The sequence below is a fragment of the Neoarius graeffei genome, chromosome 7, assembly GCF_027579695.1.
Source record: "Neoarius graeffei isolate fNeoGra1 chromosome 7, fNeoGra1.pri, whole genome shotgun sequence".
In the NCBI taxonomy this organism is placed as follows: Eukaryota; Metazoa; Chordata; class Actinopteri; order Siluriformes; family Ariidae; genus Neoarius; species Neoarius graeffei.
In genome coordinates, this window is record NC_083575.1 from 39,631,767 (window position 1) to 39,648,233 (window position 16,467).

Below are 16,467 nucleotides of genomic sequence, written 5' to 3' on the forward strand. Positions count from 1 at the left end.
ATGACCACAAAAACATAACAAATGCATGATAGGAGTAATATAAATCATGATTAACTGAGCTGTTTCAATGGCAAACTCCATCCAGGTTTCTGCAACTTCCGCCCAGACATCCAATTTGTATGAAGGTCAGAAAACATGTGATGATGCTCCAAATTACTTGAACAGAACGAGTGATGCAGACCATTGCATTAACCAAGAAATAAAATGAGATTTGATAAGATTAAAACTTATCTTCATATAACGTCTCAATGACTTTGATGAACAGGAGTTTCAGCAACTTCATTCACACACTTCTATCTGTTTACAAAAAATATTGGAAGACGAAGTGATGGAGGATTTTATGGACTACATCATCAGTACAGGCATACTCTGAGTAGTCCTAAAACACAGCTTCAAACTTGGCTTAAATTAAGTCACATGAGCATGTGTGGCCACGCCCAATCAGCAGCAGTGACCCGGGTGATCAGTGATTGGATGACCTGATTTTCACATACCTATATTAAGACTAGGACAACAAAATTAAATTGTTAATTATATTTCAATCATAGTTCCAAGGTTATAATGATGTTATTCTGCTAATTGTCATGCTATGCTAATATGCTTCGCTTAGCAGTTCTCAGTGCACTCATAGCACTTCAGATATTTTAAATTTTAAAGAAATAAATGTATGAATTGCATTAGTGGCCTTTTGCTAATTACTTAGCACAAAATTAAGCTCACAATGATAAAATGTTTTGTAGAATTATAAAAATGAGCAAAATTGTTTGTATAAAAAAACAAAGATTACTCAGAAAATTACTAAATTCCCTTTCAAACTGTTTACTTCTTCAAACAAAAATTAATTCTTGTTATTTTTAAATAATAGTATTTTCTACAAAAGATGAGGTGCTGCTAATAAATAATGAGACTAATGCTGTAATTTAATTTTAATGAAGAAAACTTGCATTTCAGTTCCTTTCCCCTTCTGCACCTACACATCGCTGCATTCTGGTGTTCTACTGATCAAAGCAGTGCAGTAGGTCTTCTTCCGTTACTTGTCTCAGAAGCTCAATCATTTTCTTCTTCGCTTCTGGAACAGTTGGTTCACCGTTGCTCCATCTGGAACCCAATTCTCCATAATTATGCCCTTAATGTCAAAGAAAACAATCATACAACGAGACTTGGATCTTCCAGTACGATCCTGACATAAAATATCAGTCAATGTACTGGAAAACACCTTCATTACATGCCATTGATTGCATTGCATTAATGGCATTTAGCAGATGCCCTCATCCAGAGCGACATAGACCAAACCCTGAGCAGCCTGGGGAGCAGTTGGGGGTTAGGGGTCTTGCTCAAGGGCACTTCAGCCATTCCTGCTAGTTTAGGGAATCAAACCGGTGACCTTTTGGTTCCAAAGTTGCTTCTCTAACCATTAGGCCATGGCTTCCACAAAGATAAAGAAAGTTCGACAAAGCAAGTCAAAGTTTAACACCATGGTCATTATGGAGAACTGGGTTCCAGATGGCACAACAATGAACCAACACTAATACAAACATGCTCTAGAAACTTTGCCAGAAAGAGTCAGAAGAAAGAGGCTACAGCTGTGGGAAAATGGTTTCATCCTTCATCAGGACAATGCACCAGCACACTCAGCGCCAATGCAAGAAGACCTACTGCACTGCTTTGGTCAGTGAAAGACCAGAATGCAGCGATGTGTAAGTTTGAAGGGGAAAGGAATTGAAATGTAAGTTTTCTTCATTAAAATGGAATTACAGCATTAGTCTTGTTATTTAATAGCCACATCTCATAGTATATGCGGCAGAATTACCAACATTATTTTTCCTCACACTCCCCAGGATCTTTGTGTTGCCTTTAACCATGTCCTAACATTCCCTGGGGGGGTGGGGGGGGTGGTACATGAGATTACAGACACGTACAATCCTTGTATCATGAATTAGCTTCAGGAAAACCAAAGGACTTTCAAAACAAATTAGACAGATGGTTGTTGATCACAAATCAGGAACTGGCCATTAAAAATAAGTCACAATTATGGCCATATCGAAAAATTTTCACAGGTCTGAACCAGTTGGAAATTTCCCATGAGCACACTGTGCCCTTTACACAATGAGGAGGGTGATGCTGGGGGAAAACAAGCCCAAAGATTAATGTTTTAGAATTGCACAGTTGATTCTTGTTGTCAAGTTTCATAAATCAGGTATGAATTGCCTCTATCCCTCCATAACAAGCTGTTTGGGAGCAATGTGAGGAAAAAAGACCTTCTTAAGAGCATCTCTCACCAAAAAAGAAGGAAAAAAAGTCATCAAACATCTTTGGAACTACAATTATTGTGGCTTGTGGTCAGATGAGAGCAAAATCAACATTTTTTACTCAGATACAACAAACATCAACATGTTTGGTGACAAATAGGTCTACACCTGATACCAACAGTAAAACATGGAGGTGGAGCAGTGATGCTCTGGGGCGGTGTTGTTTGACTGGTGATTCAGTGGCCCTTGTGAAGGCTGATGGCATCATAAATTCCAGGATACTTCAGCCCAAAACATTGCTGCCTCTGCCAGAAGGTTCAGACTTGGCCTTAGATACAGCTTTCAACCAGATTATAATCCAAACATACTTCCAAATCAGCACAGAAATCTCATCTCATCTCATTATCTGTAGCCGCTTTATCCTGTTCTACAGGGTCGCAGGCAAGCTGGAGCCTATCCCAGCTGACTACAGGCGAAAGGCAGGGTACACCCTGGACAAGTCGCCAGGTCATCACAGGGCTGACACATAGACACAGACAACCATTCACACTCACATTCACACCTACGGTCAATTTAGAGTCACCAGTTAACCTAACCTGCATGTCTTTGGACTGTGGGGGAAACCGGAGCACCCGGAGGAAACCCACGCGGACACGGGGAGAACATGCAAACTCCACACAGAAAGGCCCTCGCCGGCCCCGGGGCTCGAACCCGGACCTTCTTGCTGTGAGGTGACAGCGCTAACCACTACACCACCGTGCCGCCAGCACAGAAATCGTAAATGAAAAATTCTACATAAACATGTTTTGCAATGACCATCTCAACCATGGAAAGCTACAGAAAACCTGAGGTCTAAATTGAAGAGGGGCGGAGATATGCGCGCAAACCTAAGACTATAAAGGAGCTTAAAATATTGTGTATGGATGAGTGGACTAATTGTCTCCAAAGTTGTTAGGCAATAAAATACAAGAGCAGGCATAACAAAATATTAATTGTACAGATACCGATAAATTTGAAAGCAATTTTTTTAAATTATGCTTCAATTATCTAATGTATTACTTATATTAATTTGTGCTCACTGGTTCCCAGTGATTCTGGATACCCTAAATGTTACCTCGTGTATATAAAAAATTAAACCGTCAATGACAGCGTAGCTCACTCCGGCCCCATCTAGTTCAGAAGGAACGATCTAAAGTGGACCACCTTGCATAATAAATGTTGCAAGCTATATACAAGCTATAGATAGAAGCTATATACACCCTAGGAATACCGACCTATTTGCCAGAAAGAATCCAAAACGGTGAGGAATTGACCGAGAAGAAGTGATTTTTGTTAAACTGCTCATTAAGGCTTAATTAGCTCATAACTTCATTAATAATTGTAATTAAGCAAATCTGGGTAGAAGTTATATGCACCCTAGGTACCCCACCTTCATGCCAGAAAGAATCAAAATCAGTGAAGAACTGAAGGAGAAGAAGTGATGTGTGGAAACTGCTCGTTAGGGCTTAATTACTCCATATCTTCATTATTACCTGCAATTATGCAAATCTGGGTAGAAGCTACATGCACCCCAGGCAGACCTACCTTCCTGCCAAAAAGAATAAAAATCGATGAAGAATCGAGAGAGAAGAAGCGATTTTCATGAAATGTGGACGACGCCAGATGGACGACAGACAATGAACAGCACATGATGGCATAAGCTCATCACCTGTTGGCCGGATGAGCTGATAATTAGAAATTGAGAGAAAGCGCTGGATAAATATAACAACCTTTGGATTAAATTAAATGTTGTTCCACTTGCCTTCATTCCCCTATATCAAGCAGGGAAACACCATGTCTACAGCACACTTCTGGAAAACGTTCACCAAAACATGAAATGCATCCTTTAGCTATACGCCTACATTTTACGTGGTTGATCGTCACATTAATCCCTTACTTGCTTAATGAGGCATTTCCCAAAAGAACAAGATCCTTCAGTTCTACCCTTCCATATGGACTCTACACTTTCCTTAGCGCAAACATAAGGTAGAAGGAATACCACAGGCAGAACCAAATTCAGAGATCTTTCCTCTGAGAAGCCTAACCGGGTTAATCTGGACATGGAATGCCTCAGATTATGCTGAGCATAATCTGTGTGGAGTTCCAGAGAGTGGTTTGGTATTCTGACCCCACTTCCACACTTAATCTGGAATAATCCCACCTACCTCAGCCTGCTCCTTGCTATGAGACCTGACAGTTATTGCACAGGAGTGGAAAAATATTTACTGATTACTCCTCTGAATCATACAGTGTCGTTTAACGGTTTATTCTAATTAGATGACTGACATTAGCAATGATTAGGGAGTAAACCTTTCCTTTTTCAGTGCTTTTAGATTGTTTTTCCCTTTGGTCATCCTTGCTTACTTTGGTTTCCTTTCTTGTGATTGGACTAATGTTATTCACGTGAAGCTTTTCGTGAAATGGAGAGAGAGAGAGAGAGAGAGAGAGAGAGAGAGAGAGAGAGAGAGAGAGAGAGAGAGAGGTGCCCTTCTGTCTTTTTCAGGCTAGATCCAAATTATCTCTCATGTGTTACTGACAAACTGTAGAATTAATACTTTTTCAATGAACACGCACCAGCAGAAATGTAAATTGTGTATGTAAGGGTACTACAAATAAGTAATATGCAGAAATTCCTCATAGTGATAGTGGTCAGGCAGGCTTAATGAGCAAGAGACATAAAGTGTGCTGTAGACCCATGTCTCTAATCTCCAACCATGACGCTTTCTCCTTCTCCCCCTGGTGCGAGGGTCTCGGCGTTAGATGCTGTGTATCTGGGCGTCTGCCTGAAAGACTATAATTAATGGAAGCAAAAGTACGGCTGTTGACCTTTTCGCAGGTGATCGCCGCTGCTGTGATGTTCATTAATCTCTGAGAGATCACTCTCCTGATGATTGCAATTACAGGCGAGTGGCTGGCTAGAGCGACGGGGGGACGGCCATGGCGGCGTGAGTCATCTCCAACACTGCTCGCGCTTTCATGCGTGCCCACATACACACACACACACAATCTTCTTACTGCACACAAATCAAACACACACTTGCCCTCTACTGTTCATGTCACCTGTGTATTAGCTGGCATTTTGTGGCATTAAAATAATAGTAGGATTTGCTGGGTTTTTGAGATTATCAGCAGTATCATCATCATTATGCTGCCTGCAACACGTTCATCACTCATACTGATTCGTCTGTTACATAAAGCACACTTTGTACAAGTCTTAGTGCATGTAATGAGCAATTTATTGATGCAATAATCAGTCTAAAGACTAACAAGATTTGGGCGGATAATTCTTTACACTCACTGTGCAGGTTTGGATTTTCCATGTGCTGTACGGTACACATTTTTGTAGCTTATTATAAGTTGTGCAAAGAGTTGATTTTATGTATTTCACACAATACAAATTATTCTAAAATTCGTGATGAAATTTTCAACCAGATCCAGCCTATAATAGTACTGTAATATCTTAACTGATAATCACAGGCCATTAAACCTTAAACTGTTACGGAAATTTCCATCTAATCTAACCAGCTAATATTACAATATGACGCTACTGTAACATCAGTTGTGTTGCATAATTAGCAAGAATTCAGTTGAACCTCTGTTTTTTTTTTTTTAAACAAAGATTAAAAACAAATTGGGACTGAGATCCATGTTAAGAAGCAGGCTAATTGAAATGTTTGTGTTATTCTCTCCCACTCTCGGTCTCTCTCCCAGCTCCTAACACCGGCATAATTATTTGCAATTTGCCTAAGACATCCATTTGCTGGGACGTCGAGCATGAAAAAAAGAGGCAATTTGGGGAAAAATGAAAATGCCTGGCGGGGTTAGCCAAGGGGAAGTAACACGGTGCCAGCCTCGGGCTGAAGGCTGCCATCTGATAAGCGTCGTGTGAGTGTGGATATTAACGCACCGTCACCAGGCCAACGAGCCGTGAGCTGTTATTGAGGGTGTGGACATATTGTGTATGAAAAAGCTGCTAAAGGGTGAGATATGATATTTGGCTCATAGCGATGTGAGTAGGGAAAACTTGGAAAGCTGCACTACCTGTAGACAATTTACGCTTGACATTATAATTGTGTATGTGCAGTAAATGTTTTGTGTGGTTAATGGTGTAGCTGGAGAGGAGGTTGGAGTGTTTCATGTGCTTACGTCGAATTCAGATCAGGTGTGGAGTGAGTGTATCTGCAGAACAGATGAATGACTTACCAATCAGCACACATGACCACGTCAAAGCGGCCCTCCATTGTGGACACGTCCCGCTCACTGTCCCATCTCACCACCCTGAGGAAGAGCAACTCGGATGATGAGTTTTGTAAAAATGCAGCGAAAAAAGAAAATCAGACATAATACTGTCTAAAGCTGACTTTTGAGATGAATCAATGACAGACAAGTGGGGGAAATGTCTTCAAATTTATACTCAGGACATCCACTGTGACTTTCCTACTACTAGCACTGATGTCTTGTTTAATCAAATCTCTGAGTCTTAGGACACTCTACCTATATCCCACTAACTCTTGGGGCCTGGATCCAGATCAAGACAGTTACCACGTCTGGCGTTTTATTCTCTCTGCTCGCTCCACTCCTTTTTTTCACTACTTATCCCTATCTCCTCCTTCTGTACTACGGTTGATTTTTTTTTTTCAGGCAGGAGAATCTGATTATTAATTAGCTATTATTAACACTCAGTAAACAAAAATTATGTCTTGTGGAAATACAATCTCCTCTCTCAGCAGGGGACCATACCACTTATTCACAGAGTTGAGAAAGAGAATACCCCCTCCCTCATCCAATCATGCACGACCTTCACCCCTCTTAAAGCGCGTGCTCTGACAGGAAGCCTAATCTCTAAAGAAAACAATCAAAGTAATGCAGGCTAATTATACATTTACCCCTGCACTTCATCAGCCCAGGGTAAATATGAAGGGAGGAGGGAGGAGTGTAGAGAGAAGAGCGCTTAGATCACTAAATACCAAAATTATTTTCGGTGAAAATACATTTGAATGGCAGCATGCAGACTGCAAACTCAGGATGAGGCAGTGCTTGAGATTCGAACTCACGATCAAGACTGCTGATACATACAGTAGTTACCAGAACATCTTGGTTCAGAGGGCAAATTGAAGGCAAGTGACCCAATTCAGCAATATTCAAGGTGATTATATTAATCAATCCTACACTCATGGGTTCAAGATGAAGTCCAGGTTGCATCGCCATTTGATTATTATTATTAATGATTTTATGCAATGGAGATCACTATCACATTTAGTTGCTCAAGTTAGTATTTAATTCTCATAGCTTCAGACACCAATATCAAATCAATATCCGTCAGACTTATACAAACCCCATTTCCAGAAAAGTTGGGATATTTTCCAAAATGCAATAAAAACAAAAATCTGTGATTTGTTAATTCATGTGAACCTTTATTGAACTGACAAACATACAAAGAAAAGATTTTTAATAGTTTTACTGACCAACTTAATTCTATTTTGAAAATATGAAGTGCGAACACACTCAAAAAAAAAAAAAAAAATTGGGACAGAGGCAAAATAAGACTGAGAAGTTTATAGGATATTCAGGTAACACCATTTTGGAAGATTCCACAATAAGCAGGTTAGTTGGTATCATGATTGGGTACAAAGGCGCATGCACCAAAGGCTCAGTCTTTACAAGTAAGGATGGGTCGTGGCTCACTCCTTTGTGCCAAAATTCGTGAGAGAATTGTGACTCAATTGAAAAAAAAAAACATTTCTTAAAGAAATGTTTTAGGTCTTTCAAAATCTACAGAACATAATATTGTGAAAAGATTCAGGGAATTCAGAGACATCTCAGTGCGTAAAGGCCAAGGTCAGAAACCACTGTCGAATGTGCGTGACCTTCGAGCCCTCAGGTGGCACTGCCTGAGAAACCGTCATGCTAATGTGACAAATATAGCCACACGGGCTCAGGAGTACTTCGCAAAACCGTTGTCACATAATACAGTCTGCTGCTGCATCCAGAAATGCAACCTGAAACTGTATTATACAAAGAGGAATCCATTCATCAATTCTATGCAAAAATGTGGCTGATTTATCTGGGCCTGAACTCATCCCAGATGGACCGAAAGACAGTGGAAATGTGTGCTGTGGTCAGATGAGTCCATATTTTAGCTTGTTTTTGGGAAAACCAGATGTTGAGTTCTCAGTGCCAAAGGTGAATACGACCTTCCATTTTGTTATCAGAGAAAGGTACAAAAGCCAGCATCTGTGATGATATGGGGGGCATCAGTGCCCACTGCATGGGTGAGTTGCACGTGTGTGAAGGTACCATTGATGTATTGGGGCGTATATTGGGATTTAAGAGAGACATGTTCATCAAGGCAATGTCTCTTCCCAGGAAGTCCATGTTTATTTGAGCAGGACAGTGCCAGGCCTCATTCTGCACAGGCTACAACAGCGTGGCTTCATACACAAAGTGCGTGTGCTTGACTGGCCTGCTGCCAGTCCAGATCTGTCTCCTACTGAGAATGTATGGCGCATCATGAAGAGGAGAATCAGACAATGGCAACCACAGACTATTGAGCAGCTGAAGTCTTGTATCAAGCAAGAATGGACAAAAATTACAATTGCAAAACTGCAACAATTAGTATCCTCAGATCCCACATGATTAAAAAGTGTTATTAAAGGAACAGTGATGTAATACAATAGAAATAATGTCTCTAGCCCAACTTTTTATTAGTGCAGGCATGAAATTCTAACTTTGTTTATATTTACAAAATACAATTAAGTTGGTCATTAAAACTATTGAAACTTTTCTTTGTACTTTTGTCAGTTAAATAAAGGTATGTGTGAATTAACAACTCACAGATGTTTGTTTTTACTGCATTTTGGAAAATATCCCAACTTTTCTGGAAATGGAGTTAGTAGTTGAGTAGTCTTTGACATAATATGGATTACTACAGTTGTGGAATAGGGCTATTTCCTGTATTTTTATCATTTTATTATATTATATATACAACCCCGATTCCAAAAAAGTTGGGACAAAGTACAAATTGTAAATAAAAACGGAATGCAATAATTTACAAATCTCAAAAACTGATATTGTATTCACAATAGAACATAGACAACATATCAAATGTCGAAAGTGAGACATTTTGAAATTTCATGCCAAATATTGGCTCATTTGAAATTTCATGACAGCAACACATCTCAAAAAAGTTGGGACAGGGGCAATAAGAGGCTGGAAAAGTTAAAGGTACAAAAAAGGAACAGCTGGAGGACCAAATTGCAACTCATTAGGTCAATTGGCAATAGGTCATTAACATGACTGGGTATAAAAAGAGCATCTTGGAGTGGCAGCGGCTCTCAGAAGTAAAGATGGGAAGAGGATCACCAATCCTCCTAATTCTGTGCCGACAAATAGTGCAGCAATATCAGAAAGGAGTTCGACAGTGTAAAATTGCAAAGAGTTTGAACATATCATCATCTACAGTGCATAATATCATCAAAAGATTCAGAGAATCTGGAAGAATCTCTGTGCGTAAGGGTCAAGGCCGGAAAACCATACTGGGTGCCCGTGATCTTCGGGCCCTTAGACGGCACTGCATCACATACAGGCATGCTTCTGTATTGGAAATCACAAAATGGGCTCAGGAATATTTCCAGAGAACATTATCTGTGAACACAATTCACCGTGCCATCCACCGTTGCCAGCTAAAACTCTATAGTTCAAAGAAGAAGCCGTATCTAAACGTGATCCAGAAGCGCAGACGTCTTCTCTGGGCCAAGGCTCATTTAAAATGGACTGTGGCAAAGTGGAAAACTGTTCTGTGGTCAGACGAATCAAAATTTGAGAGTTCTTTATGGAAATCAGGGACGCCGTGTCATTCGGACTAAAGAGGAGAAGGACGACCCAAGTTGGTATCAGCGCTCAGTTCAGAAGCCTGCATCTCTGATGGTATGGGGTTGCATTAGTGCGTGTGGCATGGGCAGCTTACACATCTGGAAAGACACCAATGCTGAAAGGTATATCCAGGTTCTAGAGCAACATATGCTCCCATCCAGATGACGTCTCTTTCAGGGAAGACCTTGCATTTTCCAACATGACAATGCCAAACCACATACTGCATCAATTACAGCATCATGGCTGCGTAGAAGAAGGGTCCGGGTACTGAACTGGCCAGCCTGCAGTCCAGATCTTTCACCCATAGAAAACATTTGGCGCATCATAAAACGGAAGATACGACAGAAAAGACCTAAGACAGTTGAGCAACTAGAATCCTACATTAGACAAGAATGGGTTAACATTCCTATCCCTAAACTTGAGCAACTTGTCTCCTCAGTCCCCAGACGTTTACAGACTGTTGTAAAGAGAAAAGGGGATGTCTCACAGTGGTAAACATGGCCTTGTCCCAACTTTTTTGACATGTGTTGTTGTCAGGAAATTTAAAATCACCTAATTTTTCTCTTTAAATGATACATTTTCTCAGTTTAAACATTTGATATGTCATCTATGTTCTATTCTGAATAAAATATGGAATTTTGAAACTTCCACATCATTGCATTCCGTTTTTATTTACAATTTGTACTTTGTCCCAACTTTTTTGGAATCGGGGTTGTATGTATGTATATATATATATATATATATATATATATATATATATATATATATATATATATATATATTGAGATCATCAAACAATATATATATAAAATATAATATATATATATAGTTTGATGATCTCAAATACATTAAGAAGGCAAGAAATTGCACTAATTAACTTTTGACAAGGCATAGCTGTTAATTGAAAAGCATTCCAGGTGACTACCTCATGAAGCTGGTTAAGATAACACCAATAGTGTACAAAGCGTCATCAAGGTAAACGCTGGCTACTTTATTTTAAAGCATATACGCACAGCCATGGCCTCACTTTTGTTTATAAATGCCTTGAGACCTCAAGAATGGCACAGGAATAGTTTTAAGTGTTAACAATGAATCTAAAATAGTAATTTTTACAATTAAAGTGATTTATATAGGTAGCAGTCGGAGTGAATGACTTTGACATCCGTAACGTCACAACAGGAAGTCTATCGGTCTCGTCGCCATTTCCGCTACACTAAAACACAGAGCTGACTGCAACTCCGATCCTCCATTTTGAGCTAATTTATCGCCATGCCACATAGATGTGTTTTTGGCCAGTGCAGCAACATGACAGAAGGTGGATTTACGTTGCATTCATGGCCCAAGAATGTTCAAACTGCAAAGATTTGGACGAAGTTCACGGGCACATTGGGTGGCTATGAAGTGGTCTCTCCTCTGCTCTGCACATTTTACTGAAGACTCGTACGAGACCTCTGATCTGTCGAGGAGCGTTGGCTATAAGCCCGTATTGAAAAAGAGGGTGCAGTACCAACAATTAAAGGAAAAGAAAACTACAAGGAAAGGAAAGTATTTATTTTATTTATTATTTTTTTAAAAGGAAAGTGAGTTCAGTTGCACCAGTCCTCCCGGAGTGAGCCAAGGGTTGTTGCTAAAACCCGGGATGGAATGAGGTGGGACATATCGCTCGGGCAGTGACCTCCCCGCGGTTGTTGCTAAAACCGGTGACATCCTGTTCCGTCCCAGGTTTTAGTAATTGCCTGAGCAGAGCAGTAATGGCAGAGTACATAGTATGAAGAAAACAGTGAATGAGTGGAGCAGCTGTCTTATTTCTAAACTGGATATTGCTGCCATCTCGCCCTTATGTGGAAGAAGCGAATAAACGGAGAACTGAATGAACAACTGAAAGTCAGATTGTTTCAAAAACAACTGGCCACAAGATCGGCCTTCAAGAAGCGAGAACACAGATGGGTAAGCTCCGACTCTCATTTGGATAAAAAAAAAAAAAACTTGGTTTACTTGCATTTAGATTAATACATGTAACTTGTATTGTGTGTTTAAGTTACCGGTATAAGATTATTTAAATTGCTTCAGAATGTGATTGTCTCAGTTCTTCTGATTATTTAATTAGCCTTTTACGTTTTATCAGTGAAAATGCATGCATGTTGCATAAGTTATAACACCTCTCCTGTTTTAATGAGAGTCAACCCACAATCAGTGAAGTCAAATCAGTCTTAGTTGAGCAAGTTGGTAACGGTATTTCTTACTTTCACCATAAATTTTTATTTATATGACTTTGGTCTATAGCTGTAAAAGGCCTCGGCCTTAAAACCGATTACGGCAGTGATGTCACGCACTCAGGGCTGGCTGGCTCAGGGGGCAGCTCGAATGCCAACTTTGAGGTCGATTTTAACTCTCACAAATATTTTCTTTTATTCCCATTTATGCAGCATACAAGAGTCAAGGATGAAGATGCTATCCACTCAGAAATTCATTTAAAAATAAAGGTTCTGTGTATCTCCTTTAATCTAAAATATGAAACACTTTTTTTCAACACTTTTTTGTTTACCACAAAATAACAATGTTCCATATGTTACTAGTTTTGATGTCTTCAGTATTATTCTTAAATCTAGAAAATGATCAAAATAAAGAAAAACCTATTCATGCATAGGGGTGTCCAAACTTTTGACTGGTACTGTACCTTAAAGGTTCTGTTTATATCACAAAATATTTTGAATATTAACATTAACATGGGGCATCAGGTTTGGGATCTGTGGGTGGAAAGTTTAGGAATAAAACACTCGAATGGCTCCATAGATAAACATGATGGTACGTTTTTTGCTTACTGTCCCGACTATGAATAAACATATATTGACTCATAAATTCCAAGGGGCTCTGTAATACTTTTTTTTTTTAATCAAGAGTCCGTCACACTATATACCAGTGACATAGGGCACTAATTTGACCCGATATCTAAAATAAAGCAACCTGCCCTGAATTTCAGAGCTTTTGATACTGTATATTTCCATTAACGGCATCAGCGCAGTGCACTAAGGAACAAGTCAAACTGAACCCTACAAAAACTGAATGCAGATTATATTGGCAAGTATCAACATAATTTTTTGGAGCAGTCATTAAATTAAGTAGACGGTGAATAAGTGTGAGATTTATGTCAGTAGCTGAGTGCCCACCTGCTAGACACATCAGTGCAGGTGAACCGTCCGGCTCGTCTATTCCTCTCGATAACTTCACGCACATCTGGAATAGTGGTTAAGGCAAAGTCTGTCTTCCACACACAACACGCACTCCCTCTGATAAACTCATTCATACATCCCATTAGATGTATTCATCTTTCATTATTGCCAGCCTATAGCTGATTATTTGACCATGATAATGCAATTGATAACATGTCCATTTTTTCAGCCTCCACATCATTTTTCCATCATGCATGTTGTTAGTTCATTCAGGCCCTACGCATCAGCCTTCCCCCGTCTTCTATCTCACTCTCAACCTTACAAGTGAGTGAAAAAGCAAAGCTTCCCCAGAGATAATGAATAAGAAGGCTTTTAATGTGCCGTCACTGCCCCAATGAGCCTCCACCCAGTGCATAATACAGCAGGATTGATGGTAACCCATCTATTAATATACTAGACCACAGTTTTAAGCTAATTCAATTAGGATTTCTGCCTCTTCACTTCCCGTTCACTCTGACTGTGCGCCAAACAGCCGTAGCAAATCCAATCTATAGCCGGGAGCGCAGTTTGGAGGCTGTGTCACCGGTGAAGAAGAGCAGGGGGAGAGAAGCTGTGGAAGTGTGTCACACGGGTGTGACCAGCCGTTAAGAAGATAGAGTAGAGCTTACAGTGTAATCTCATCAGGAGAAGCCCACTGGGGAAGAGGTCAGAAATGCTGTGTGTCTCACACATTGGTATCCACACATACACTTAAAAGTCCTTTTATTTCCTCTCTGTGGCATGTACACTCCTGTAAAAACAAAACACACTCAATACAAAAACATTTAATCCAAATATTACATACTGTACATGGTTTGGCTCTACGGACCATTGATTGTCTGAAACATGAACGTAAAAATGAGCCTACTGATAGACGTCAGCAAAATCCTAATAACCCTAATTTCGTTCACCCTATCAAAAATGATCTACAGTACCAGTCAAAAGTTTGGACACCCTTACTTCTTCTGTATTTTGACTGTTTTCTACATTGTAGAACAATACTGAAGACCTCGAAACTATGAAATAGCAAATGGAACCTATATGGAATTATGCGGTAAACAAAAATATGTTACAAAATATAACATGTGGGGCGGCACGGTGGTGTAGTGGTTAGCACTGTCGCCTCACAGCAAGAAGGTCCGGGTTCGAGCCCCGTGGCCGGCGAGGGCCTTTCTGTGCGGAGTTTGCATGTTCTCCCCGTGTCCGCGTGGGTTTCCTCCGGGTGCTCCGGTTTCCCCCACAGTCCAAAGACCTGCAGGTTAGGTTAACTGGTGACTCTAATGGCCCTTTTCCACTACCCTTTTTCAGCTCACTTCAGCTCGCTTCAGCTCACTTCAGCCCGACACGGCTCGCGTTTCGACTACCAAAAAACAGCACGACTCAGCTCGCTTCAGCCCTGCTTAGCCCCTAAAACTCGCACGGTTTTGGAGTGGGGCTGAAGCGAGCCGAGTGAGGCTAGGGGCGTGAGCAGACACTCCCCTGTGCACCGATTGGTGAGGAGGAGTGTCCTCACATGCCCACACACGCCCCGCGAGCACGCTGGGATCTGTAAACACCGCAAACCCGGAAGAAGAAGAATTACGAATTACGAGAATTTCTGAAGCCTTATGCGCCTCGCCTCATCTATACGCTCTTGCCAGTATCTGTTGGCATTGTCGGTGACGACAAGCCACAGAACCAAGACCAGCAACACTAACGACTCCATGTCCATGTTTATTGTTTACTATTTGGGTCGTGAGACTACCGCTTAAAAGCTCACTGATGTCACTGTTTGCGCTGCTTAACAACATCACGTGACGTCCACCCACTTTCGCTAACTCCACCCAATGTGTCCACCCACTTCCAGCCAGCACGGTTCAGCGCGGTTGTAGTCGAAATGCAACTCCAACAGCCCCACTCAGCTCGACTCAGCACGGCACGGCTCAGCCCGACTCAGCCGCATTTGTAGTGGAAAAGCGGCATAAAATTGACCGTAGGTGTGAATGTGAATGGTTGTCTGTGTCTATGTGTCAGCCCTGTGATGACCTGGCGACTTGTCCAGGGTGTACCCCGCCTTTCACCCGTAGTCAGCTGGGATAGGCTCCAGCTTGCCTGCGACCCTGTAGGACAGGATAAAGCGGCTACAGATAATGAGATGAGAATATAACATGTTTCATACTTTCTTCAAAGTAGCCAGCGTTTACCTTGATGATGCTTTGTACACTATTGGCATTATCTTAACCAGCTTCATGAGGTCGTCACCTGGAATGCTTTTCAATTAACAGGTGCCTTGTCAAAAGTTAATTAGTGTAATTTCTTGCCTTCTTAATGCGTTTGAGATCAAACATTAAACAGTAAATAATAAACATGCGTAAATAGCCCTATTCCACAATCGTAGTAATCCATATTATGTCAAGAACCGCTTGAATAAGTAAAAGAGAAACGACATCCATGATTACTTTAAGACATGAAGTGTCTTTTAATTAATACTAATAAAGAAAAAAACCCAACATTTAATTAGAAGGTGTGTCCAAACTTTTGACCGGTAGTGTATATGCCTACAATTTAATTGTATTGCCAGTAGCTTTAAGTAATTATAAACATTTCACTTAATGGAGGTTTCTGAAGACTGTCATATCAAACTGTCTGACTTTGACACAGTTTGGATTGGCACAGATTGAGGAATCGCTTCACCAGCCTATTATGCGCTAAAAGAACTGCTATCTGATCTGTTTGGCTCCCCTCAATTTCTGCCTTCTGAAAAAAGAGCCATAGAATGTACACAGGAGAATGTTATTTTTATGCTCCAGGGACAAGCGGCGTTGTTCTGGCTCCAATCATATCATCAGATCTATCAGTGCTCTATTATGGCAGAAACATCTCCTGCACAAAGCGCTGCCAATTAATGCTCTATCAACCCACCGGCAGCCTTTTCACTCGCTATAAGAGAAATGGCTTAGGCATGGGCTCTGACTGTTGCAAGCATGTCTTTTCTGATTATCCATCTCAGCACCCTTCCCCTCCATTTGGACTCCTTTCTTTTAAACAAATCTCTCCTCTCAATGGAGAATTGTGTGCGATTTCGTGTCACTGCTATTGTTTGCCAAGCATAGAGATTC

At 40.7% G+C, this 16,467-nt stretch overlaps 1 protein-coding gene across 2 annotated transcripts in view; it reads right to left on the minus strand.

Annotated features, from left to right (window-relative positions):
• camkmt (calmodulin-lysine N-methyltransferase) overlaps positions 1-16,467 on the minus strand; it is a 246,140-nt gene that overhangs the window by 22,767 nt on the left and 206,906 nt on the right. For both annotated transcript variants that reach the window (XR_009655047.1, XM_060925612.1), the window contains exons 7-8: positions 13,328-13,394; positions 6,492-6,566 (exon numbers count right to left, since the gene is read on the minus strand). Coding sequence is in view for 1 of the 2 variants with exons in the window: in XM_060925612.1 (XP_060781595.1) it covers positions 6,492-6,566; positions 13,328-13,394 (142 nt within the window). In the remaining variant the exon portion in view is untranslated. The remainder of the gene's footprint in view (positions 1-6,491; positions 6,567-13,327; positions 13,395-16,467) is intronic.